The sequence below is a fragment of the Alligator mississippiensis genome, chromosome 6 (genome assembly GCF_030867095.1).
Source record: "Alligator mississippiensis isolate rAllMis1 chromosome 6, rAllMis1, whole genome shotgun sequence".
Classification (NCBI taxonomy): Eukaryota; Metazoa; Chordata; order Crocodylia; family Alligatoridae; genus Alligator; species Alligator mississippiensis.
This window is the reverse complement of record NC_081829.1, coordinates 10,455,845-10,483,070: the sequence shown is the minus strand read 5'-3', so window position 1 is coordinate 10,483,070 and position 27,226 is coordinate 10,455,845. Positions and strand designations below refer to the sequence as shown.

At 47.8% G+C, this 27,226-nt stretch overlaps 1 protein-coding gene across 27 annotated transcripts in view; it reads right to left on the bottom strand.

The window, feature by feature from the left end:
* Positions 1-6,396: 6,396 nt before the first annotated feature.
* Positions 6,397-27,226, bottom strand: part of EPB41 (erythrocyte membrane protein band 4.1) — a 154,409-nt gene continuing 133,579 nt past the window's right edge. For 24 of the 27 annotated variants that reach the window (XM_019488587.2, XM_019488540.2, XM_019488534.2 and 21 more), the window contains 5 exons: positions 26,880-27,008; positions 22,468-22,569; positions 19,717-19,797; positions 12,014-12,121; positions 6,397-10,817 (listed from right to left, as the gene is read on the bottom strand). In XM_019488587.2, the coding sequence (XP_019344132.1) occupies positions 12,023-12,121; positions 19,717-19,797; positions 22,468-22,569; positions 26,880-27,008 (411 nt within the window). In that variant the 3' untranslated portion in view covers positions 6,397-10,817; positions 12,014-12,022. The remainder of the gene's footprint in view (positions 10,818-12,013; positions 12,122-19,716; positions 19,798-22,467; positions 22,570-26,879; positions 27,009-27,226) is intronic. The other 3 variants (XM_019488616.2, XM_059729640.1, XM_019488642.2) reach the window with 3 other exon arrangements.

Here is a 27,226-nt window from a genome sequence, read left to right as displayed (position 1 = left end):
ACCAGCTCGCACAAGACCATAGTTCAGTGGGAGCAGTGCCAGCCTAGCCCAGCCGGCTGTCCAGTTCAGTTTCTTCGTACTTGCTCGGCAAGAGCCCATGTCCAGGTGCTTTGGATGGATCCATGTTACTGGTGAAAGCAGGGGCTCTGCACCTGCGTGCCCCCGAGAATGGCTGCTCAGCCAGAAGCAGGAGCTTGTCGGACACAGCCCCTTTACCTAGCAGGGAAATCAGTTCTTGAATCTTGCTCCCAGATTGTAAGGGACGGTGCAGGCACAGTGCTGAGGTCGGGGCTGGCGTGGATGGTCTGTGCTGGCTTCTCTAGTCGTACCAGCAGGTGAGGTTCCCAAAACACGGGCCTTGGTATCACGGTGAGCACATGTGACACACAAACGTACTGCCTTCCTGGCTGCTAGACTTGGCCACAGCCTCTTGCTGCTGCACTGGAGCTTGCAGGATGCTTTGGTAGAAAAAGCTGGGGGTGGGTGGGTACTTCTCTGACCCCAGGAGTACGCTGTTTGTGCACCAGGCTCATACGTTTTCCTCCCTCCCTCTTGGATGTAGAAGGGTCTTAGCTGGCCCTTGAAGTCCAAGGAGAAATGCCCATGCACAGCTCATTACCAGATGTATGGGGCTCATTTGTAGCACACTGTAGGCCTGCTTTGCGTTGGTCCTGCCAAGCCTATGAACTCTGCTGCCTCTTGGGTACCCTCTACTGGGATCTACTTATTTACTCACATGCAGCCAGAGGGCTTTGGGACCAAGCCTAACCCGTGCACAATAGTGCTGTGACCAGTAGCTGCCCTCTTCATGATGAGCATGACTGGGTGGAGCACAGCACACTGGCACATGAAGACCATGCCTGCGTGTAAAGGCCAGTCTCCATGTTCCTGAAGAGCCAGGTCTGTTGCCAGTGGAGGGGAAGCTCAGCAGCAATGGGCAATGCATGGGACTTGCACAGTCCATCTTCCACTTGCTCTGAGGGGCGGGTGGGGAGTTTCCAGCCTGAGTGCTTGCTTGACTTTATGACATGACTTCAGTTTGCCTCCTGCTCTCTGCAGAACAGACTCCTGCAGCTGTGGGGCAGCTCCATGCCCAGCTCTGCAGGGCGTAGATGGCTCCGAATTCACCCCAGCAAGCCCCTGTGGAAACCTCAGGAGTGCAGCACTTGGTTGGATTGGTCTGAGCCTTGGGAGCTGGGCTCCCTGCGGGAAGGCCTCATGGATACAAAAGGTTGAGCAGCGAGACTAGGAAGCCACAAGCTTCTAGCCTGTGACTTTAAGTAAAGGTCTTCAGCCAACCCACTGGTCCAGCAGGTCCCTTGACTATGGCCTGACTCTCTTGATCCTCTTAGCAACAGAGCTCAGGGGGAAGCTGTTCTCTGCAGGGAGGGAGAGGTGGTTTTACAGAGCTTATGGAAAAGGCAAGTGACTTTGGTGGCAGGTGGGAGAATGGGTTAACAGAAAGGTGCAGCTACTTGGGAAGAGCAGAGCTAGGAGCAGGACATGCCTCACTCCTACTACCCAGCTGACCCAGGCATGGGGGTCTGCTCTCTTCCAGTACTCGGGTTGCTGTCTCCTGTCCCTCTGCTTGGCATTGGATCATTGTGGCTTACCTTGTGACCCTCTTGGCCACTGCCTTGCATATCAGAATCATGTTCTTAAGGTATCGACCACAAGATGCTCCCTAGCCATATTTGCAACTTGTCCCTCTGTCTCTAGTTAGGAACAGACTTGATTTTTGTCCAAAACCAAGTTCAACTTGCTGTGTGTGACCACTTCTAGCTGAGCTGGACTCTGATTTCCATCCGGCTGATCCCCATCTCCCACGCAGTGGCCAGTCCCCACTGCAGGCATAGATTATTAGCCAGACCTAGAGACCTCCAAGCAGCTGGGTGGACATCATGATCCTTCAGGGAAGTGACTGCTGCTGGGTGAGAGCACAGGGGTCCTGACTCCCAGGGAGGAACTGAGCTTGGCCAGCTACTTGCATACTAGCTGTGACCCTCCTTCCTTGATCTGTGCCCACATGCTTTAGAGAAAGGAAAACTGGAGCATGGATGAGACCAAAGGGGTTCTCCAGATCCCTTGTTTGGCAAATGTAGGGATAGAGCTAGGGCCCCCAGCATGAACACAGATATGGGGAGTGACCAGAGGAGAGCCACCAACTTCAGGAGTGGGAGGACCCAGGGAGATGAGCAGTGGGCAGAAATGCAAAGAAGGGCAATTTTCAGGCTAGGGACTGCATTGGATTCGACCCGTAGGCCCAAAGCTTACAACAGATCCAGCTGTTGCTTTTTGCTTACAACAGAGTTGCCATTAGCAAGGCAGACTCCCCACCTTGCCCCTTTCCCTCCCCAACCCCCTCACTCAGCTTCACGTGCCTCTGCCATTTGGTTGCGGAGGTGACGTGTACCCAGCAGTACTAGCACTGATGCTCTCCTGCGGCTCCATCCTCCCCAGCTGAGCCTGACAGCTTCATCCAGCACCGAGGCGTGGGAAGCTGCATCTAAGCTGACGTTTATCCTCTTGCAAAGCAAGGAGCACAGATGGGAGCTGGCGGGATGTATCTGAATCCATCTCTTCAAAGCAGGAGCTTATTTAAGTCGGCCTGATCTTCTTACTGTGCTTTCTGGTTGATGTGAAATAATACAAAGTAATGAGAGGTGGGAGTGTCATGCTGGGCTCTCTTTGCACGCGGTTAATCAGAGCAGGCCCTTTCCTTGGACTTGGATCCTGCTGAAGGACTGGGTTTGCTTTCATGTAGTACTGCCTAAGTGAGTCATGAATCTAGTCTGCAGGTTCATCACGCTTCTCCCCCTAAGGCCCAGTGAAACCTGGACAGGGTAGTTTTATTAAGTAGTTTGCAGTCAGAAGAGATTTTTCACACATCCTAATCTTAAATTTTCTTACGTAAGGTTTCGACTTGATACTGTGTGAAAGGGGCCCTTGGAAAAAATAACCCCCCTGCTGAGCTCAAAAATGGTGGCATGTCCTGCTTAAGCAATGACTATCATTCCCATCTGGTCCCTTCAAGGCCCTGTGTTTTGGTGTTGGACAGGCATGTTCCCACCGGGTCCTGGGTTAGATGTTTAATACAAACCTTCCCCCACAGTTCAGCTGTGTGGAGTCTATTGTAACAGATGGTAAAACTGTTCAAGCAAGGAGTTAGCACTCCTGCCAAGACCCTTGCGCCTCTTTTTTACATTTCAAGCAAGTGAATGACCCTGAACCTGCAGACTGGCTGCATGTGTAGTTCAGGCAATACTTTTAAGCTTCCTTCAAATACATTTCTTTGGCTTCTCCCCATTTTAGCTCCCCCCAAAAAAGTCTGAAGATCCTACTTCACCACAAATGAAACTTTCTTGTCAAGTTGCTGTGTTGTCTGTCTGCTAACGGGCATATGAGCCAGCATGGAAGACTGTGGACGTGAATTTTGCAATATGCTGTCCTTTCCAAATAAACCCATCCAGGGGAGCCAAGTGCTCCAGAGACACAGTGCGAGTATAATGAGGTTAGACAGAGGAAGCAGCCCAGGGCTTACCCCCACTCCAAAGAAGAAAAAAGCCAGCAGGCCTGACATGCTCAAGTTCACATGCTTGCTGGCTGTGATATTTTGTTTAGCTAATGCATTTGCAAACACACTCCACCCCCCCCCCACACTCCCCCCCATGTGTTAAGTAAATCATGTTATTCTGAAGGCCCCAGCTCTGGAAGCAGCGCCTGCCCCTTTTGGGGCTGTTGTATGGGTCCTTTTCAGTTCCACTTGCTGCACGTTGGGATTTAGCGCTTGGAACCGCTTGAAAGCAAAATGCCCAAAGGCAACTGTTAGTTTGCAGCAGGGCCAACTCTTTGATGTCAGGAAGACCAAGTGACCTGCCTTGAAAGCAATCAAACTGCTTACAGCAGGCTGCAGCCCTGAATCCTTGCCCAAGGAAACTTCTCTTTTGCAGTCAGGGAAGCCAGTGCAGGGAGCTCAAGCCCTTATGCCTCGGCAGTGGAAGCCGCTCACCAGAACTGAGCGCAAAAGGGGAGCAGCTGAGACTTAGACCTAGCTCTTATTGCACGGCAGAAACAGCAGAGGTCAAAACCAAGGAGTGAAAGCTGAGTGACTAGGTGTGTGGATGGAGCAGTTGTGCCAGAATTGTTGTGTCACTCATTCCACTTTTCCTGGCTTCCTGTCTCCTGAGCTGCATGGACTCTGCTAGACCAAAGACTGTGGAGTATTGGGGGGAGGGAGGGAGGAACCGGTTTGCTCAACTTGCAGTGGAAAGCTAGGCTGGCAGCAAAGACATAGTTAAAGCAATAGCCTGAAGGAGGGTGGGAGGTGGTGTGATCAAATGAATGTCACAGACTCCCTGCTGACAAGTCAAAGGGGAAATGGTGGGTTGCTGTGACCATAAGGAGTTTACAGGGGATCACAGTTCCTGTATTTCCCATCCCCATTTCTTGGAATAGCCTCATAGCGCTCATCCATCCATCCGCTGCATTCTGGTTTGGTATTTAACACTCAACACCAGATACCACAGAAGGGTTAGGACACCTCATTGAACCTGTAACTGCACAGTGCCTAGATTAGAAACTGCGAAGAATTAAGCCACATGTTTTAGGAGTAGTGAAACTTCATTCATCTGTGGAAATGCTGCTCCCCCCGGCTGGTGAGCAAGGGTTTGTGTTGGGTTTGTTTCAAGTTTTATGATGGAGTCAAGTCTTTCCCATGGTAAGAAAACTGTTGAAACCTGTAGCTCTCTTTAAATAGCAGTTGAACAGGCTAAAAGCAGGTCATACAAAGGTTCCCCTCCTGTACAGGCTGGCATGGGAACAGCTGCTGGTGACACATGTTCAACAACACGGGAGTAGCTAGAGGACAGGACAGGAAGGCTGGCTCGGTTCTCCTCCCCGGCTGAGCTTTTGGGGAAGAGTCACCACCACTCAGGTAATTCTCCCCCCATCTTCAGGTTGTCCCCTGCCCAAAAGGAAAATGAAAGTATAATTGATGGATTGAGAAATGTAAGTATATCCAGGCTAGCCCTCATCTAGGTGATAGCAGCGATGCAGGCTTCTCAACCGTGTAACAACTGAGGTACAAGTGCCTAAGGGACACAGGGAAGGTACTCGGGTGCTAGCGAGTGCTGCTGCACCTGCCCTGCTACTTGTGACAAAAGAGCCAAGCTCCTCCCTTGCTTCTTCCTTCAGATTTGGATTCTGTTCTTGTTCCAGCCAGGGGTGGGGTCCAGTGAGAAGGGGAACACAAAGCCAGCAGGCACTGAATCAGCAAGCCTGTATAAAGCTGTCACTATCACCTCATTTTGTCCTCCCCCTACAGAAGACTGATGCCTGCCTGACATGGGAGCAAAAACCAGAAGCTCTTGACTGGTGACACCTGCTCTGGAGGTAGTTTTGCTGGAGCCACCCAGCCATGGCAGGTAGGGGCTCTCTAGGGCCAACAATGCTGGTTTTGCTCCACTGTCAACTACAAGGGGGTGTCCACTTTTGGCTTGCTTCCATGGACATCTCAATCCTGTGCTTTATCAAGCACACGATGTTTTAGGGACACAGGGTAGAGGTTTCCTCTCAGAAGCTCACAGCCGGTCACCGGGGTGCTTTGGAAAATTGTCCTCATTGTGCCTGTGGGGACAGCTATTCAAACTCACTCTGTTCTACATGCCAACAGCTTAATGACACCCAAAGCAAAAACCAATGCTGAAAAGTAGAGGTTTAACATGGGAACAGCTTGTGCTGTGGCTGCAGGTTAGTGCAGGGCTGTGGGGAACTCTAGTGGCTGCTCAAAATAACTTCAGGCAAAGCTGCACTGCCAGGCTCCTTAGAGACATGTACCAGTCTCTCATCCTTCCCTGTATGTTGAAGGCAAACATCACTGCACTTCTCCACTGAACCGTGCTCCCCAACAGTTCACAGCTCCTTCCCCCAGCACACAGCAATTCTGGTGCAACTACAAGACACGAGTGTTCGTGTGACACTGGCATCCCTCCTCTTACGTGGCAGAACGAGGTTACTGGCACCAGGGCTCTTGAAGGCAGTGCTCACGCCTGCTTCTGTAGCACCTGGAAGACAACATGCCCGTTACTGTAAAATAGTTCACCATGTCCTCTAGGCTAAGGATAGACTCTCTGCATTTAAGTCAATTAGACCTCTTGAAAACTTTACCCTAGATTTATATTGTGTCACTGAGGCATCCAAGTAAGGCTGCAGGGCTGGCATTCACAGTAGCAATTGTGCTGTTGAGATTTAGCCAGGTGGGTGCTATCAACAACTCCACCTTTGGCTCTTCCTAGTTGCAGATAGCTTGAAGTCAGTCTTCAGACACCAGAACCACCTGGGTGGGCAGAGTGTGCTTGCTGAACAAGGTAAGAGTCAAGACAGAGCTGGAGGCAATGGTTTGTTTGAAAGTTTATTGAAAAATGCAATACAAGAAGCAATATTGAACACTTAGGTCTGTCTAAACACTACAGCAATTTTTTCTTTGATTTACTATAAAAGTCCAAAATAACAGCTCCTGTGATTTACTATTCAAACTATAAAGATTTGCCAATTTTATTCTGTTGCAATATTTCCTATTTTTGTAAAGAAAAAAATGTAAACAGCTATTCTAGACAATTCACCATTGTCTTAAAAATTTTACAAAGCTCCTTCATATTTGCAACTAGAGAGATTAAACTTGTAAAAAAAAAAATACCCAAAAAACAAACCCAAGGTTGGGACACTAACATCTTTTAAGGTAAATGTACATTGTATGAAGTCAGCAAACCAGTTTATTAAAACCAGAAGTCCATCAGGTCTCAATATAACTACTGCTGGGTGACTGTGGTCTGGCAAACAAAACTGCCTAGTCCAGTTTAATTTATTGACACAGGTCATGATGCTCCTTGCCACCTTTTCTATGAAAATGTTAATTCATATATATAAATAGCTTCCAAATAATACACACTATACATTCAAGACAGTCTCACGCTGATTTTGTGAATTGGGAATAGCTGGGAACATTCATATTACTAATAGACCTTGTTTACTCATATTGATACCAGCAGTTCTGGTCCCCTGAAAATGCACAATTCACCACAAGTCAGATTTAAAGTAAATGCTGACCAACTTATGTCAGGGGGAAAATGAATAGCAGGAGAGGATACAGGCAACCCTGCAGCTGTTTCTGGCTAAGGTGGAAGAGATTATTTCCAGTGTTAGCAGTCAGCGACTCAGAGGAGTATTGAGTGTTACTGAAAGCTCTAGGCTTCCCTGTTTCTCTGAAAAGCTAAACTGTTCCAGCCTGAGCAGTTTAAGGAACAATCAATGTCTTGGTTCAACTTCTGGCTTAGGAGAACATTTGACATGTAAAGTCTTGTCTATGAGACTCAGTGGAGTTAGGTAGGAATCCCTCTCTGGGTTACATAACAGGCTCTTGGAAGGTCAGTGCTATCCTATACTTTCAGAAGCCACTTTACTTTGGACTGACTTGCGCCCCTGTGCAGCTGTGTGCTGGAGAAAGGGTGACTAGAAGAAACAAATGCTCACATCCAAAGGGAACTGCATGAATGAGCAGCACAGCTAGTGGCTACCCAGAATCCAGCAAAAAAGCTACTCTGCTTTTTCAGTCCCCTCTGAGAAGCAACTCTACAGCCACAGTAAAAGCAGGCTATATGCAAGAAACACTTTCACTGATCCTTTTGGAAAGGAACAATTCTCTCACTAGCAAGTTCCTCCACCTGGGAAAGATCAAGAATTTTGCCTACCCTGATCGTTTTTATGCTGTTAATTCACACCACACCTAGTGTAAAAGCATTAGGTTGCAGTGGAGACAACGTTTAGTGCTTCCTTCATTAGAGAAAGTGGCGTATCTAAACCCTTTCAACTACCAAATGCCTAAGTGTTATGGGAAGATAAACATTTGGTAGCTCTAAACCCTATGAGGGAACCTGTCACAAGGAGCTCTTCAATGACTGCTGCACACTCCTGTGTATGGGGGTGACAGCAGAAGGGGATGCTGAAAGGGAACAAGCAAAAAAGGCAAGGAGCATCTCTGCAGACACTCTCCAAAAGCCAAGTTAGTAGCTGTAAAAAGGCTCCCTGACTAGTGCCAGTAAAGTTTTGCAGTAGCTTGGCCAGGCTGAGTAGAGATCAGAAGACAGGCAGTTAAAAGGATCTCTCCTGCAGGAAACAGGGGGAGGCTGCAGAGTGAGACTGACACAGAGGGTCTGTGACAACACCAGCTAGCCCTCAGACTTCAAAAGGGGCTGGAATAAGCTGTACCCGCCTGAGCTATGAAGAGGGCTTACACTTAAGCAGGATTCACATAAAGACCTTTAAGCCCTTTGCTCCATGTGCTGTGTACCTCTGGGTGAATGAATTCATGTTCAGCACTGAATATGCCGCTGTGTCCATGTCACTGCAAATGTGTTCTGGCACAGGCTTCCAAGAACCACGCTCAGTGGGGTCTGTTAGGTTAACACAGTTGTTAAACAGGAGGGTTGCAGCCTGTTTATCAACTGCACTGCTGCCACCCAGAGCAAGGGCAGAAAGCCAGAGCTAGCACCTCAGAAGCACACTCAGGAGGGACCAAGAAAGTACAGCTTGCCTTGTAGCTGTTCCATGTGGTAGCACCTGCCAGCAGGAAGGGACAGGCAGCATAGCTCAAACAAAGGAGCGGCTTGTGTAGGAACTTGGATGCTGAGCCCTGTGAGGGCAGCCAAAGGCTGGGCTTATCAAGCAGTGGAGGACTTCAGCAGCTCCATAATTCTTCTAACAGAGAAGGGGTCTCCAGTCAATATTGGCAGCTTAATTAAAACTGCACCTGAATTAAGAAGCATGGAGTGTGGGGACAGTGTGATTTTAAAGACTATTTCCAGCCAAGTGGTAATAGCTCAGCCTGAGCTCAACTCAATATCCTTTTTTAAAACACATTGTTCAAACTTTAAATAGCAGAAAGCTTTTATTGCCGTTTTCTCCTCATCTTGGAATGAAGCTTTAGCAGCCACGGGCTCTGCAGTGCCCTCATGACCACTGATGTGCCACACCAGATACAGAAGTACAACCTCAACACCCTATCTTTAAAAAAAAAATACATATTGCTTGCAATTCTATGGGGATATTCTTTACAAAAAAACACCCAACAAACACTTTAAAAACACTGCTGGAAGGAAAAACCAGGGCGTGATTAAGACATTTCTATTAAATACAGTAGCAGTGAAAAATCACCCCCAACTGCCATGAAATCAAGTGCACCCTACCCTAGGTAAAAAGTATTATTCCCTTATCTTTAAAGCCAGGACCACAAAGTGGCCAGTTCACAAATTTATAATTTCCATTCACGTGAATAGAAAATGCCAGTCATACCTGCCTCCCCATAATACACTGTATGTAATTATAATTTTTAAAAAAAGGTAAGTAGGCCACAGGCTGGTGAATAATTGAATCCTGGAAACATGCTATAACTTTAGTGCCTTTCAGAAAGCAGGTGTGTCTTCTTGAACCAGACACTGAAAAGTGCAGGCTACTCTGGCCCTGGTATTTCATTCCAGTATGGCAGTAAAGGAGCTAAAGTATTACAGACACATCATTTAGAGAGTCGGGAGGGTGGTCAGTGCTTTGAACATTTCTACAGTTGCTTTGCAAACAGTTTGACTTTAGCAACCAACGAGAACAATCTACATCCATGATGATAGCCTGTCCAAACACAGCTTACACATCTAAGGTAAGACTGTCTAAGGGACTTTAAATTAAGTTAAAATAGTGTGCACCCCCCTGCCCAGGCACAGGGGTAATGTGCTTAACTTTAAATAGTACTGGAAAAAACATGATTTACAAACTTAACACACAAACAAAAAGGGGGGGGGGGGAATGGATGATGCTCAGAAACCTATCACTGTGAAAGCTGTATAGCCTATTTCATAGCATTCAGAGCCCACACCCCATAAGCACACACTTCTATAGGCTTATTGATTTAATGGCATCTAAAGAGCAAAAACAAAATCGGTAGGTAGCATTCAGCAGATGCAGTCCTCGGAGGAGCAGAAGGGGGAGGTGTCCTGTCACAGTTCTCTTGAAAAGCTCTAAAATTCACAGTATAAGAGACACTCGAAGGAACTTCCAGTATTCCTTAATCTAGACAGCTATTAAAATGTGTGTGGTGTAATGTACATCACAAAAACCCTACCATGTTCAAACAACGTTAAGGGTCTGAAACCCACAAAAGCTAGAAATTTCAGAGTAAGGCAGAAACTCTGTTCTGTGCACCTGGGCATTGTGGGTTGGAGTCTCTGGAAATACCTATGGCCAACTGTAGGAGGCAGTCAGAAATGCCACTGCCTTATTTAACTGACTCTTCTGGCAGAAGAACTCATTGCCAGGTTTCTTTCCATCTTTGATTACATAAAAATTCCACGCCTCGCCTGGGTGTGACTACCTTCATTTTACCTGATGAGGCTGGACAAAAAAAGGACTTAAATGCCAATCCTTTGAGAGCCCCATGGGTTTTGCTGGGACCTCTGCTGTAAAAATGGATCTGGAAGAGGCTGAGAGAGGGGGAATGCAAAATTGAAAACCTGTAAAAAAAAAAAAACATTCAGTACAGTGAGAAGTATGGCATACTGTCTGTCACAATATAAAAAACTATATTCAAAAGGATCCATTGTACTCTGGAAAATTCCAAGTAAATGTCAAAGCACAACTCCTAATAATAAGCAATATGAAGGTTCAGTTTCTGAGAGTAAAGATTGTAAATCCGAGGTCTTTGTGCTCCAGGTAGTTTCCTTGTTGTTTTGCTGGTTTTCGTCTTTCTCACGTTCTTTCAGTCAGGGAGAAACTTCCTGGAAAGAGAGATGTTTACGGAAGGTTACACATCCAGTACAACTGCCCAGGTCTCTGAAGACACCACGCGAGAAGCAGTACAGGGTGCTTCCATTTCTCAGAGGATTAAAAGCACAGATCTGAATTTTCACCTGCGTGCATGAAAGTAAGCGTCCCAAATGACTGGCCTAATTATTTTTTCTGAATCTCCACAAATCCTTAGTATGATGAGAGCTGTGAGTGCTCAATCTCTTTGACAAAGTAGGCCACTTTTATTTAAGCAGCTCAGTGTGGCTTTAGGACTCTGAGTTCAGCCCTTGAGGTCTGAAAACATACACGGGTCTTATCTTCCTGCCAACTTTGGCACTTCCTCTTGTCAAATAGTGAATCCCCATTCATTCCCTCTCCAGCTCTCAAACTGACCTGGGCACTTTGTTTTGAACAGAGCTGAAACAGGAGAAGAGTGTTTATCTGGTTATAGATCGTGCCTAGATACCTTTGTGTGCTTGTTAATCTAACCCCCATTCACACCCAGTAAAATCAACCCCACTGTGTTATAGTGCCAGTACAGCAGGAGTTATCTGGCATGACCAGAAAGACCAGCTAAAGGCCAAGGGAATTTCCCTTGTAATCAGTTGCTATCCGTCACCCTAATTGTAGACACAGATTTAGCCAAATTCCAATCTGGGTAACTGCATCCAGTCTATCCAAATTAACCCACCTCTTCATCTGAAGCAAGTATTTCTTGCCCTCAGATTGCTGCAATATGTATGCCAGCCCTTCCTACTCTCAGCTACTTTTTGTCTTTTTGAAATTGGTACCCTCAGCCAGTCCCTCAAAACTACTGGTAGTTCAGTATGTTTCCACTGAATCAGAGCCCTTCTGCACAGATGCCTACATTGCTGGGATCATTGACCCCTACTGACTGCCTGCCCTTGGGCAGGGAGCTGGACCTGATGATCTTGCGAGTTCCCTTGCAGCCCTAACGTCTATGAAATCTAGATAACCAACACTGGCAGTCTGCCTGTGTAAAAACAATCCTTTTTAATTCACACTATTTCATTAATGGTTGTTCCCCACCCGCATCTTTGTAGCAAAGCTCTGGAGCCACACTGGAGACAATTTAAAATATAAACCAAGTTTGAAGTAAAGCATGGGTGCTTCTTTCTGAAGGTGGTCCTGGCACATGGGTCACTTCTGACCTCCATCTGCTTACCTGACCTGGCTATTCTTCAGCAATCTCAGTTTCCTGGTGAACGACCACTTTGGTCACAGACATGTCTGGATGCTGTTCTTTGGCTTCTTTGATAGCCTGCACTAGAACCTGAAACAGAAACAGCATTTCAGAGAAGCACTTTGGGCTATGTACATGTTCATATTTTAAAATGAATTTCACTTCAGACTCTCACACATCCCTATACATATAAAGGGTGAAATCTGGGCTGCACTGAATTTCATGGTGTCAGGATTTCACTTATCTGTAGCTTTAAGCAGCTGGTTGAGGGAGCTAGGCCACCCACCCCAACCCAAGTCAGAGGGGAGACAACCCGGGACAGCACGTCTGGGTGACAGGTCTCCTTCCATTTGCTGAGCTCTGGCATCACCAGTCTAATGGTGGCTTGTAGAAAAGTACTGGCTCCAGAAGACTCCCATACTAGCAGCCCTGTGATCAGCTGTCTGGCAGTTGTAGCTGCCCTCCCACACCTTGCCTCATGCCCTGCACTTGCAAGGACACACTGCATCAGACCAAAACATGTGCCTTCCTCAAGATATAAGCTTAGACTAGCAACAACTTACTGCGCTCCCTTGCAATTTTCCAATCTAACTATAATGCTGCCACCTTTGTTTCTTCCCCAGCCACTGACCACTCCATTTGCATGCTACATTCTTTTCCACCATCTATAAGGCCCATCACTCTGGAAAGTCTTGAGGGTAGGCATCTTTGTGTCCCTGTAAAATACTTCATACAAAAGGATGCCCCAATTCCAAGGTTGTCTGTCCTTGTTGCAGTATAAACAGCAGTGACTTCCTTATTCACTCTGGCATTTCCCATCTTTGCAGCACTTCAAATTGCGTGAAGACTGTAATGACTGAACTTTTTCATTAGCTTTTATACTCCTATCTTGGTTTTATGGCGGGCCAGGTGTGGGCTGTGGGCTTGGGGCTCCCTGCCCTGTTGTCCTCCCCTTGGGTTGTGAGCAGGAAGAAAACAAACCGTTGCAAGACCTTACTAGGAATTGGACTTGATGGCCCAGAAGGCCCCTTCCAGCTCTTATGTTCCTATGCCGTCCCTGAATTACATGGTGTCAAAAGACAACTGTTATCTTTGGGGAACAATGAAAGCTGCTTTAATCCTTCAATCTGAACAGAAACTAAGCAGCAAACTGAAGACTGAGACTAAATCTTCCTGGAAACGAGTAGCCTTTCAGGGAGAAATTCTCCTCGCTACACTAAGTAGCAAATTTAAAAGCATCAGAGACCCACCACACTCTCCAAGGGGAGTGTCCATTGATGCAAGTCAACAGACCTCTCTTCTAGTAAAGAGAAGCATTTTCCCCAACAGAGGACAAAACACTTCTTAAGTGTTTTTCTATTCAGCTGGTTCCATAATCAAATAACGTGCCCCATTCTTAAAGGGCCTGAATAGAATATAATTGTGCATCTGCTGACCTGGGATGAAATGACTGCCCTTATCTCCACATGATGCAGGAACTGAACTTAAACTACACAGGAACACCCTGAATGGAGGAGATTTCATAGCCATCTATATGACACAGTGTGGGACAACCAGGTGATTGGCAGGTGAAAAACTTAAGATTGTGATTTAGGGGCTGCCCTGAAAGATAACTGCCTTGTGATTTGAGTTTCCAAAGCCACCAACTAAAATGCCACAGATGTCTGCACTAGTGGAAAAGAAGGAACTGAGTGAGTGTCAAGTACCTGGCACACTTTTGAATAAAATATTTGTCTCATTTCATAAAAACAGGAATGTGGAGTCCCATTAACTAGGTCAATGTTCACGTGAGAAGACATTATTATTATAATGGGGAAAGGAACTGTTCATAAAAGAAACAGCTGATAGCTGGAAACGCAGCAAAATCTGGTTAGATCATCATACCAAGGGGATTGGTAATGATTAAATTATCCACAAGGGGCTTGCCAGCAGTAAGCATGTTCAGTGATTTGAGAGCTGTATTTTGCATGCCACATAACAAATGATTTTTGACACTTATAATAAAGAAAAAATATATTGCAAAAATTCCAAGTGCAAACTGCACGCACTCTGGCTTGCTACGTGCAAATCGTATGATTAGAGAGATAAAGGTTTAAGTTTACAGTTCCTTATTATACAAATTTGGAACACTCGCTATGTAAAAAAAAAAAATCACATAGCTGTGATGCAGTAAAACAAACCACTGCTATGCACTTTTACATGCATGGCTTCCACAAACAGGAGATAACTGCAAAATGGAACAGTAGATTAAAGCAAGAAAGGATGAAGTGTATCCAATGCTTCTGTTGAGCTCAGGTGCTAAGCAGAATACCATTTAAGCAGACTATTAAGAGCATATTCCATTGTGATTTATCGCAGGTGTACTCTTGGAAATGACTAATTATGATTTAACAGATAATGAATTAGCCAAAAAGTTTTGCATACAAATCAACATGACTCTGGCAGGGAGTCAGTGCAATGACTTATAAGACCACAGAGACAAGCTATTTCTGTGACTGATTAACCAGACTTCACTGTAGTTTTGTAAAACTGCAATTCAGTTTTTTTTAGGATTGTGCATTAACCTTTTAATTTCCAGGAGTTGCTCAAATCTCTATGGGGAGAATTACCAGATTCTAACTCAAGGCACCGGTTACTGATTCAGTTCTAGTGCCAGGGAACTGTTCAGGCATTGAATTTTCTCTCACTGAGCTTCAGTTAGTGCAGGGGTGGGCAAAACAGGGCCTGCAGAGGGGCTTCACTCAGCTCGCAGCAGGTCCCTTGGTCCCACCTGGTCCTGGCACCACCCACCTGTGGTGTGTCCTGCCCCCCTCTGGGCACTCAGCAGGGCTGGGGAAGCTCTGCAGCTGGACTGCCTTGCTAGACAGCCCAGGCAGCAGCGGCACCTCCTTCTGGCTGCTGCTGGCCCCAACCCCATGGTACCGTCAGGGACCTGTGCACACACTCAGCTCGGACCCAGCCCGCCCCACGCCTGTTACGGACTTGCCCATCCAGGTTCAGCAGCAGTGGCTGCCAGGGAGAAACTGTACCTCAGTGTGGGGGAACAGCGGCGCGGCCCGCCCCCCCCCCCCCACATGGCCGCTGCTGGGCCCTTCCTGCTGCAGTTGTCCAGAGCCCATTCCGGGCTGCCTTACACCTGCTCTGCACTGCCACCACTGCCTCTGGGCAGCCCGGAGGCGGCCGTGACAGCAGCAGAGACGCGGGGCAGCGCGGACTCCAGGTAGCTGCAGCAGGAAGGGCCCATTTTTCCCCTGCACCGAGGAACAGTTTCTGCCTGGCAGCCACCACTCCTGCTGCTGCTAAGCCTGGGCAGGAGAGTCCACAGCAGGCATGGGGTGGGCTGGGTCAGGGCTGTATGCACAGGTCCCCACTAGTATTACGGGGTTGGGGCCAGCAGCAGCAGCACCCAGAAAAAGCCACCACTGCCTGGGCTGCTTACAAAGGCAGTTCACTCACGGAGCTGCCCCAGCCCTGCTGCATGCCCGGGGGCAGCAGGACATGCCATGGGCAGGTGCCGTGGGGCGAGCTGGGGTCAGGGCTGTGCGTGTGGGTTCTGGCTGGTCCACTCCTGCTGGGGTGAGTCTGGAGCGGGCATGGGGTGAGGTGGGGTGAGGGCTGTGTGCTGTTGGCAGTGGTGGAGAGGTGCCACAGGGCCCATGGGCTCTGGGCTGTTGCAGGGTGAGGGTGGGTGCCGACTAGCTCAAGGGGGCAGGGGGGGGGCTCACATGCACACCCCCACCATACCCACAAACACCCCCCCCACACTCATACACCCCACAAACACCACTTCCACTCACACCCTCCCCCACATGTACCCCCACACAGCCACACACACAAACCCCCACAAACTCCCATACCCACAGACCCCCAGCCACCCAAATTCATTAAGTGACCCTCAAACCAAAATAATTGCCCACCCCTGACTTGGTGCATGAATCTCTCACCTCCAAATAAGCAGAGAAATGGAATATCCAGCATAAGAAGGAAGAGGGCTGTTCATGAGGGCTGTTAACATGGTGAAGAATGTTTCTGATCTATTTTCCCTCAACTAAGCTGAACAAGGGTTTTGCCAAGAGAAGCGTGAGCTTTCAAACATCTGCATTTCAGATTAGTTTCAGTCAATTTAGCAGTAAAAATAGCAGCTCAACTTTGCACTTCCCAATAGTCTTCAACAGTGGCTCTGAAGGCACTTTCCAAACACTAAAGCATCAAAATATGCCAAAGAAGATATCCCAGAAGGATGTCCTCAAATATCCTCTAGCCAAGTGAGAGGGGAGGGAAAGTCATCTGTTCCTATTTTAATATTTTAATCTGTTTCTATCATCCCTTTTCTCTTTTATTATAAGCTCCCCTGAGCCTTTTGGGGAATGGCAGCATATGTATCAACTATGTAGACATCTAACTTATTTTTATATTTTTACTTATTTTACATATCAGTAAAAGGCAGAAGTAGGTTTGAAATGCAAGGGATATAGAACAGCCCAGAAAAGAACACGAGCACCCAGAGGCCAAATCAATATTCGAACCACATTGAAAGCAATTGCAAAAATGCTGCTTTTAAGGATTATTTGCCATTAGCTACGAGATATGTTTCAGCGTATACAATGAGTTTTAGGCTATTCAAATTTTGCTTGGGTTGTAAAAATCAAACCACTGTAAACAAGTATACACAAATCCATAAATTCATGACACTGTCCTTGAAAACTGGACATTTCTTTAGGATCCAGTAATTCATCCCCTAACAGTTTTTGGATCAGGCCATGGTTAATAAAGTCTGCTTAAAGCTTCAAGCTGAAAACTAACACCCAGTTTGGCTGGTTTTGGGTGTCTTCAACATACAAGCAGCCAAGCCTGACTGCAGCTGACACCTGCCTCCCACTGCAGGCAATGACACCAATCATGACTAGAAATTTTTTTTTCACCTCAGTGTAATCCAGCATCTTTGACTAGCTCATATTATGGATGCATGATACTAGTCAACAAAACACTGCTAGCTAGAGATAATTATAGTGCAGATGAGTATATGCTTCCAACAAATCTCTGGCAATATACATCTCAACCATGACTTTTACTATTCCAGTCCCAGACCTCCTTCCAACAGGAACTGCCCAATATATTCATTTTCTTAGATGAAGTATCCTCCAGACCCATATAACTAAAATTGAATTCCAAATGTGGTATCCAGACCACTGAGCCATCACTGCCAATCTTAGAAGCCAATGACCACTCATTAGACAGCTGTTGTTCATAAAAAGAACAGGCTTTGGAAGTCCTAACATGAAGGCATTTACTTTTTTACAATGTGGTAAATATTATCTCTGTGGAGTACCATTAAAATGATTTCTGGAGCCTTAATTGCATTTAGCATGAGCAAAGACTTACTAAAAGTTTGCTGATGTCTTAAAAGCCTTTGGAAAATTATTATAAGTCACTTATTTCAAATACTGAAAAATGTGCTTGTAACAAACCAGTGACCCAGCCATTAAAATGGAAACCCTTCTCCCTTTCTGCGCTGCTTTTTATAAAGATTGTGATCAGAGTATCACAACACAGTTCACTCCTTCCATGCCCTGAAATGTATCTGCAGTAATACATGCCACTCTGATGGTCATTAAGTATCAATAAATTTATGGCATGAAGACAGCAAGCCATAGGAGTCATCCTGGGGATACTTGCAGACATTTTTCTAATTCAGCTCATCTTACATTGTGCATGATCAGCATGGATCCTGGTTTTCTGTGTTTAAAAATTGCAAATTCTCTGATCAAACCACAAGTTCTCTGATCAAAAACCCCCAAATCCGCATTTTTTCATGCTTAAAATAAAATGTTACTAATATATATAATTTGGAAGCCTACCAGTGCCTCAATCACTATAATAAAATACAATCTAAATACCTATACCTAACTGAGGGGACCCCCAGTTGGCAGGGCTACGAGGCCAGGGGCCTGGTTCTGCAGACTCCTGCAGCAGCGCCCAAGCCCTGGCTGCTACCCATGGGAGGCAGCAGCTGCTGCCATGGAGGGGAACGTGGAGCGCTCCCCCTCTCCCATGGGCAGCACGGCCGGAGCAGAGACTGTGGGGCAGGAGAAGGGGAAGCAAGTGTGGGCTGGCCACTGCAGGTGGGGGGGAGCAGCGGTGGGCTGGCTGGCTCCCCACCACTGTGTGCACTCCTGGGGTGGTGCACGGGGAACATGTGCACCCCAGACTTGTGTGCGGGCCAGGTGTGGGCTGTGGGCTTGGGGCTCCCTGCCCTGTTGCCCTCCCCTTGAGTTGTCTGCAGCCTAGCAGGCAGGACCCAGCATGGCAGGGTAGAACGGGACCAGGTGCTGCCACCATGAGTGCCACACTGCCCCTCCAAGCCACCACCCCTGGTGCTGTTGAGCAGACAGGAGGGACCGCACCATGGCAGCACCAGGCTCCCAGCAGCAGCGGCATTAAACTTCCCTGACCCACCCCACTCTGCCCTGCTGCACCAGGTCTCACCTACTAGGCTGCAGAGTCCTGTGGGGGGTGGTAGCCACTCCAGGAGTGCACAGAATGGCAAGAAGCCAGCCTCCCCTGGACGAGCTCCTCACAGCTCCATCTTGCTCTCCAATAGGGCCCAGTGGCTGCACATTCCAGCCCTGGGCCCAAGTCCCACACACTACCCAGGCTGGGCAGCAGCCCCAGCCCTGCCCAACTCCCTCCCTCCCTCCCTCCCATGGGGGGCCTCAATCCCCCCAAACTTACCCACAGGAGCTGCTCTGCAGGCTGCCTGGTGGCCATGTGCATATGTATGTGTGCACATGCACATGGTGCCTCCTGCCTCACTGCCCTCCCCCTCCTCCCCCAGCCCCTTGACTCTGCCAGCTTCCAAGGGGAAACCCACTGTTTCCCACATTCTTCTCCTTAAAATGAGAAAATCCAGGTTTTACAGTGTTTTATCATGGCAAACTGAAAACCCAGATCTCTGATGACCAGTGCCTGCAGATGACACATTAGAAATGCAAAAAATGATGTTTTCCATAGGATGACTTTTAGCCCAAGACAATCTTACTAGTTAGCAGCCTAAATGCTTCCTGAACGACTGTATTCAACACAAGTGAGACAGTTTGACTGCCTGGCAGATGTACTGGCCAACCTGTGGCATGTGAATTAAGTGGCACAGGTAGCTGTTGTGGATGATGCATGAGCCCCAGAAGTTCAGTAATGGGAGGGAAAGGGGGATGGGGAGGCTGGGCAAAGCCTCCAGGTGGTAGGTACAGGATAAGAGGCTGGATGCTGCTGTAAGAGGAGGAGTTCCTGGCTCTACAGCTGTCACTGAATGCAGGGCTCTGGATCCTTGCTCACCATATAAAAATGGGGCAGTTGCAGGGCCAAGTAAGTGTTAAGCTGGCTCTTAGCAGTGACGTGTCTTACAGCAGTGTCCTGCTGCTGCTCCACTCCATTTTATGTAGCAGGAAGCATGAGTCCACACTACCTCCATTCTGCAATGGTGCAAACTATCAGATATGCCTGCGGGGGGGGCAGGAATCAGAGCAGCACTCAGGGAGTATGTTGGGGCAGGAGGTCTTGTGGTGCAACAGCAAAAAGGTGGCCACCACTGATCTGGCACAGAAAGTAATTTGTAGATTAGAATAACTGATTAGCTCTTTTTGTAGCCTCTGAACAGGCTCATGTTTGGCCAGCTTGCAATGGCTCACCTGGTCATGGTCAATGTCTGCATCTCCTGTGATGACGATTCTTTTTTCAATTCGTGTCTCTGAAATTCCACCTTTCACAGTCTAGTACGAAAGAACATACGTTACTGTTAAGCAACAGTGCAAGAACAGCAAACTGAGTTACAAAGTGAGTTGAGGCTGCTTTCCAAGTATGGCAGTCAAACAACTTACTGCCTATGAAGCAGTGATGGTAGTCTGACAGTGATATTTTTGTTTATGCTGGCAGTAAGAGGTCATGGAAGAGGAAGGAGGAAATTTGTTTCATGATAATGCTCAAGTGAAATGTTTCTTTAAACTAGTGGTCTCCAACCTTTAAGTCAGAGAGCACTTTTGGAATTTTAAAGGAACCCAAGATCTACCCTGTACTGCCACACCACCCTGCGCGCCACCCCCCCCCCCCCCCCCCCCGACCAGCAGACTAGTCTGTGGGGGCAGGGGTAGGGAAAAGGGCCATGGGGGGGGGGGGGGGGGAGGGTGCAGGGCAGATCAAGGCCCCAGCCCTAGCCCCACTGCCTCCCTCACCCCTGAAGCCTCAATCTGCCCCCCCTGCCCAACGGCAGCGAGGGAGGGAGGGAAAGGGGCTGGATGGGCTGCAGCTGCGGGCTGGGGCTGGGCTGTTCCCAGCAGAGGCTGGGGCCGCACCACAGCATGCTGAGGCTGGGCTGTTCCTGGGCAGTGGCGGCACTACACTAGAAGCGGGTCTACGGGGGGCTTCAGCCACCTGAAAACTCACTGTAGGGCCTCTGCCGGGTGCACAGAGCAGCAGCAGGAGCCCCCCCCGACAAGCTGCCAGCGCTCAATCCTCCCACCACCCGCCCAACCAGGGCCCCATTCAGCAGGCTGCTCCTGCACTCTGTCCCTCACCACACCAACTGATCTGCTGGGCAGGTGGGGGGGGGGGAAAGAGGCGAGCCTATGCACGCATGTGTTCAGTCCCCGCAGCTGAGGAATTGACTGCAAGAGGCTCCAGGATCGACTGGTCGATCTCGATTGACCAGCCGGTGACCACTATTTTAAACCAAGTACAAACCAATAAAAAGCTGTTTAAAAAAATATTTTTCTTTTTTTTTTTCAGGCTGGGATCATAGTAAAGGGACACTGACACTGTAGCTCAGAGGTCGGCAACATTTTTGGGCCAACTGCCAAAAAACCCTACAACCTAGACTTCCAAGATGTTGTTGTGCCATGGGCAGAGGGCAGGGGCGCCACAAGGGGACTAACCTTTGCTGTGGCAATGCAGCCCCAGCCCCTTCCCTGCTGTGCTCCCTGAGGCATGTGTACAGTTGCAGCCAGCAACAAGCCAGGCCAGGGCTCCGGACCCCAGTGCAGCCACTTGCAACCTTATCGCTGCCTGCTGCAAGCAGCCTAGGCTCTGTCTGGATCACCACCTCCATGGGGGAGGAAGAGAGAGCTGCTCCAGGGGCCAGCTGTCCCCCCTGGAGGGCTCCTCCAGGCAGCAGCTGCAGCAGCCTTCCAGCACCCTCCATCTCTGGATCACAAAGCATCAGCTGAGCGAAGGGGCAGACCACACAACATGGCATGGGGAGGGGGGGGGGAAGGGAGGGAGAGGGGCAAGTTTGCAACCACTTCCTCCCACAGAGAAAAGATTTACAAACCAGAGCTACCATTCAAATGAATGTACCCCACCCTCTCCCCCAAATGCACAGGGACAGCGTGCTGGGAGGGGAAGGAGAAACAGAGGAGAGCTGCTGCTGGCTGCCAGACATGGGCACTGCAAGGCAGGAAGCACAGAGTACCCCCTCTCCCCCCCAAAGGGAAGCCCATGCAGTGGGCACATAATCCATGCTGCAAAAAAGGGCAGAGGAGCAAGGATGGGCTGCTCAAATAGCTTGGGTTGCTTGCAGCAGGCAGCTGCAAGCCCACAAGTGGCTGCACCAGGGTCTGAGCTTGTTGCTGGCAGTGGCTGCACACATGCCTCAGGGAGCATGGTGGGGAAGCGGCCAGGGCTGCGCTGCCTCCAGGCCCTTCTCTGCCATGCACCTTGAGGTGTGTGTGCAGCCATGGCTGCCACAGAGCCCAGGCTACTTGCAGTTGCACTAGGGTCTGGAGCCCCAGCCCAGCTCTGGCAGCAGCTGCACATGCACTTCAGGGCACATGGCGGGGAAGGGGCTGAGGTTGTGCTTTCCTCACCATGCATCCTGAGGAATATGTGCAGTCATTGCAGCCACAGAGCCCTGGTGCACTGGTTGCAGCCTCCAGCTGCCTGCTGCCCAGCCTGGGCTCTAAGCAGCTGTTCCCTGCCACAGATCTAGGACTGTCATGTAACATAGAACTAAGTTGAAATCTTCAAACTCATTCTTTGCAAGCAAGTTTGCTTTTCTAGCGTGGCCAAGCCTCAGCCATTTACAGTCTAAACTCTGCATTAAATAAAAGGTCTAAGAAAGCCTGAAATCTAAATTAACTATATGTCGATTTGTGCATACTCTTTTCGAGTCCAGCTCAGCTTTACGTTAGAGCAACACAGGATCTCACCTTACTGTGAGATCAGTGTGAAACTCAGATGGTACAGATCTCCATAGAGGAAGAAAATATCCTATCAGGACTGTATTGATGTCTAGCAAAATTAAGTGCAGAGGAGAGAGACAGAAATGGAGGGGTAATTGCTGTGCCACTCAACATCTGATCAGGAAATGACAGCTTGGTTTTAGGTGGTTAAGGAACATCTCTACAACTCCCGCAGGCCCTAGATGTCCTCTCACTGTCCCCATTTACCTTTGTGATTTGAGTGGTGGTTGTGCTGCTGGGGGTCTCAGAGGTAATGGTCTGAGCAGTCAGCAGGACTCCAGGGTCCAAATCCCCATTGCCATCATCTGTCTAATGGAAGACACACAGAACAGCTATTACTCCTCACCATACACTATCTACTGAAAGCCAGCCCTCAACATCAATAGAATATGTTGTAATCTGAGATGATGAATCATCATTTCAAAAGTAGACCCTGCATTATTTATGAGAAAGAGCAAACTGATTCTCAGCTGGCCGAATCAGGCATTTAGCTATACGACTAATACTTTAAAGCTAATGCTGGCTAGAGGTCCAGCACTGATCATTTGGACTTTAAGACTAAGTAGCCATATTATTGCTGGATGGAGACGCAAAGAACCAGAGTAATCCAGATCAATTCTGATGTCCACTAGAACCTCTGAGCTGCAATCATGCACTAACACAGGATCATGCAGCCCCAGGTTTGTTTCCCAAAAGTGACTCTGTTCAGGTCTCAACTGCTAAGGTGGAGGTGGGGAGGCGGGAAGCTTTTTTTTTTCTCCCCCTCCACCCTTCCCTTTTTCCAACCTATTTAAGGGTGTTTGCCTGCTAAGTTACTTTGGTGTCCCCCTGTGCTATCAGGCACGTTTCAGACAGCAGGGGTAGAACTGATATCTGCTCTACTTGCACACTGCAGTCCCAAATTAGACCTACAAGTTCCACAGAAGCAATGTGACAAATCCGCCCCTCCCGCGGGCCCTGAGGGACAGGGAGGGGGGACCCCTTTGGGCAGGGGGCTGGACTCGATGATCTTCCGAGGTCCCTTCCAGCCCTAATGTCTATGAAGTCTACGCAGGCTGCTTTCCCCTGGGCCGTGCGGGCTTCGCAAAACCAGAAGTGCCACGGTGGGCACTTCCAGTTTCACTTTTCCCCTACAAGCCGGCATACCGGTTAACAGAGCATGTCAGCTTGCAAGGTGCCGGATAACTCAGCTTTTACTGTATATAAAAAATTCACTTTAGGGCAAAAGGGGTAGAGCTTTACTGCTGGTCAGATGCTTTGCAGTAACTTCTCACTTGCACATTCTTAACCCCAAAGTAGAAACTAAACCATGGTAGTTTCATTGGCCCCTTTCACTGAGGACAAAGTTTATCATGGTCCCACTTCAACATATGACAGTATGAAAGCAGGCATGTGGGCAGTTTACTGCAGGGCAGCTGCTGTGCAAGTGAGTCCCATGTCCTTTTGTCCTGCAGTAAGCAGTTCAAGCTCATATTCTAAGACTCCCAAGGGTGGTGCAAGCACCTACTCTGGACACTTTTAAGAAATGTTTGGACGCTTATCTTGCTGGGATCCTCTGACCCTGGCTGACTTCCTGCCCCTGGGGCAGGGGGCTAGACTTGATGATCTTCCGAGGTCCCTTCCAGCCCTAATGTCTATGAAATCTATGAATCAATCGAAGACAACTGAAGAGCCATATGCACTTAACTGGCACCTTGTGATCCTAAATAAAACTTTATACATGTCTGGATGATACTTTTGTCTTACTTTCTAACAACTGTCATATGTCATGTCTTACATCCTTACAGCCTAGCACAGTGAGGGTCCAGGGTGCTACCGTATTAAACAAACCAGTTCAGCACGTGCCAGTATTTTAACTGCTTGTCTCCTTGTCAATGCTCAACTTTTCTGAAGCCTGCTGACAAAACCCACCAAATTAAAAACTACTAATGGGTAACAGGATGTTTTGTAAGAGTAAATGGACAAAGGAGGCCATTGGACTGCAATGATCATTCTCAGTAGGATGAACTCCTTGGATCACCACTAGGTGGGAGTAGCTTCTCCAGAAATTTAAGGAATTTTACAAACCAATTATTTCTCAAGAGATCAACTCATGCAAGTATCACCTGACCTAAATTAATTACTTCAGAATTCTCATTTTTTGAGACTAATGGGAATGGAGACAAACAGAGCTGGGAAGCCTGAAGTATTTCATTCCTCTAGTCTATTTTATCTCTAAATATTGAGAGTTCCTAAAAGTTTCTGTATTATGCACATGAGAATCTTGCACTGTGCAATTATAGGCAATCTTGTCCAACTTTGCTAAAAAAAAGTTGAAAAATTCTACTCTGACATCAAATAACATTTGTAGGATTTCAGAGGACCCAAGTAACTATAGGCCTGTAAGCCTCACCTCGGTGCTCGGGAAGATCTTGGAGAGAATCATCAAGGAGTACATCTGTGGGGGGCCTGCACTCAGGGGCAATCAGCATGGGTTCAATAAAGGTAGGTCCTGCCAGACCAACCTGATTGCCTTTTATGACCAAGTAACTAAATCCTTGGATGATGGTGTTGCTGTAGACGTAGTCTTTCTAGACTTTAGGAGGCCTTTGACACTGTCTCTCACCCCATCCTCATCAATAAATTAAGCGACTGCGGCATTGATGCCTGCACAGTTGGATGGGTAAAAAATTGGCTGATGGGGCACACCCAGAGAGTAGTGGTGGATGGGTTGTATTCAACCTGGCGAGATGTGAGCAGTGGGGTACCCCAGGGCTCGGTCCTCGGGCCCGCACTGTTTAACAACTTCATCAGCGACTTGGACGAGGGGGTGGAAAGCACGCTGTCCAAGTTTGCTGATGACACTGAGATGTGGGGCGAGGTGGACACTCTTGAAGGGAAAGAGAGGCTGCAACTAGATTTAGACAGACTACAAAAGTGAGCAGATGAGAATAGGATGGGGTTCAACGTAGACAAATGTAGGGTGCTGCACCTTGGGAGAAGGAATCCACAGCATACATACAGGCTGGGGAGTTCCCTTCTTGAAAGCACAGAGGCAGAATGGGATCTTGGAGTCATTACTGACTCCAAGATGAACATGAGCTGCCAATGCCAGACTGCAGCCAGCAAGGCCAGCCATACCTTGTCATGCATCCAAAGATGCATCTCAAGCCAGTCCAGAGAAGTGATACTCCCCCTCTATGCGACTCCGGTCAGGCCGCAGTTGGAGTACTGCGTCCAGTACTGGGCGCCGCACTTCAAAAGGGATGTGGCCAGCCTGGAGAGGGTTCAGAGGAAGGCTACCTGCTTGGTGAGAGGGCAGCAGGACAGGCCCTACGAGGAGAGACTGAGGGACATGAACCTGTTCAGCCTCAGCAAGAGGAGGCTGAGGGGGGACCTGGTGGCTGCCTACAAGCTCATCAGGGTAGATCAACAGCAAATAGGCAGAGCCCTTTTCTCCCCAGCACCACCTGGGGTTACAAGGAACAATGGTCATAAGCTGATGGAGAACAGGTTTAGGTTAGAGATCAGGAGGCAATATTTTACAGTTAGGGTGGCCAAAATCTGGAACCAACTTCCCAGGGAAGTGGTCCTCACCCATACCTTGGGCAAATTCAAGAGGAGATTGGATGATCACCTGTCTGGGGTCTTGTGAACCCAGCATTCATGCCTGCCTGTGGCAGGGGGTCAGGCTAGAAGATCTGTTCAGGTCCCTCCTGACCGTAGCTACTAGGATACTAGTAAACTAGGTGGCTTGAAATTGGGGCAGGTGAGAAAGCCAGTTTCAGATGGATGACTACATTTTTAATCTTAACTATGGAACCACATTTATCTATGCAGCTATTGCACAACTCATTCTAACGTATTATTTCAAAGTACTTGGGAGATGCTGACTACAATTTGCATTTTCATAGCACACTCTTTGTTTCAACAGTTGCCTGAGATTACAAATCTACTAGGAAATCCTCAAGACAAGAAAAGGATGGAAACAGGTTACAAAAGAGCAATGTATTTCACCTGTACACAGTTCTAAAGACCAAACAAACAGGAAAGAGACTTTTGGTGGATAAAAGCAACAAATAGGAAGGACAAGGGAGACAGTAGATCACTTACAGGAACAAGGCCTAATACAGTTTGTTCTGAACAGTCTACATCAAAGCACTGCCACTCGCTGGTATTAAAAAAGAGACAACTTCACACAGAGAGTGATTTTGAAAAAACTTACAGGTAATTCAATGACAGCTAAAGAGTCTTATTAAAAGGGGCTACTTTAAAGTGTAACTAGATGTAACAGTTTTTACCGGTATCAGACAGATACAAACAGCTGAATGCATGCCTATGGGAAAAGGGTGGGAAAAAAGAGTAACAGTAGGGAACCAATTTCATTTTGAAGATGTACTGAAACAATTAAAAAGAGTTCAGTAATACTAGATCCTTTAAGTTATTTGAGCCTTCAATGCTTAGATGATCAGGAAATCTTCAATTCCTTGTGCGCGTGTCCTATGATATAGTTTAACTACATGCTCAAACTCCTGACTCCGGAAAATTACCTCTGCACATATTTTAAGGATTAATCCACCTGCAGATTTCTACAGTGCTGCATTTCTGCAAGTCCACAGAATTAGTCAAAACATCTCTACCTGAGCAGCCTCATAGGTGATAGTCTTGGTCTCTGTGTGAACAATGGGAACTTCTTTTGTTGGAATTTCACTTTTCACAGCATTGGACACATCAGAGATGGTGACTGTTTGAGTCTTCACTAGGGGTGGCTATGAAATAGGTTTAAAAAAAAAAAAATAGTTAGTATGGTTACATATGGATGATGCTGCTGGCAAACAGTCTGACAATGATCTGATAAAAGCATCATAGACTCAGAAAACTGGGCTCAGCCTAAAAATCTTAATGTTTAGGCCTCTACTGTTTGATAGGATTAAAAATCCAGAAACCATCCAGTTCAAGTTTTAAAGTAAGACAGTGAAATCATCAA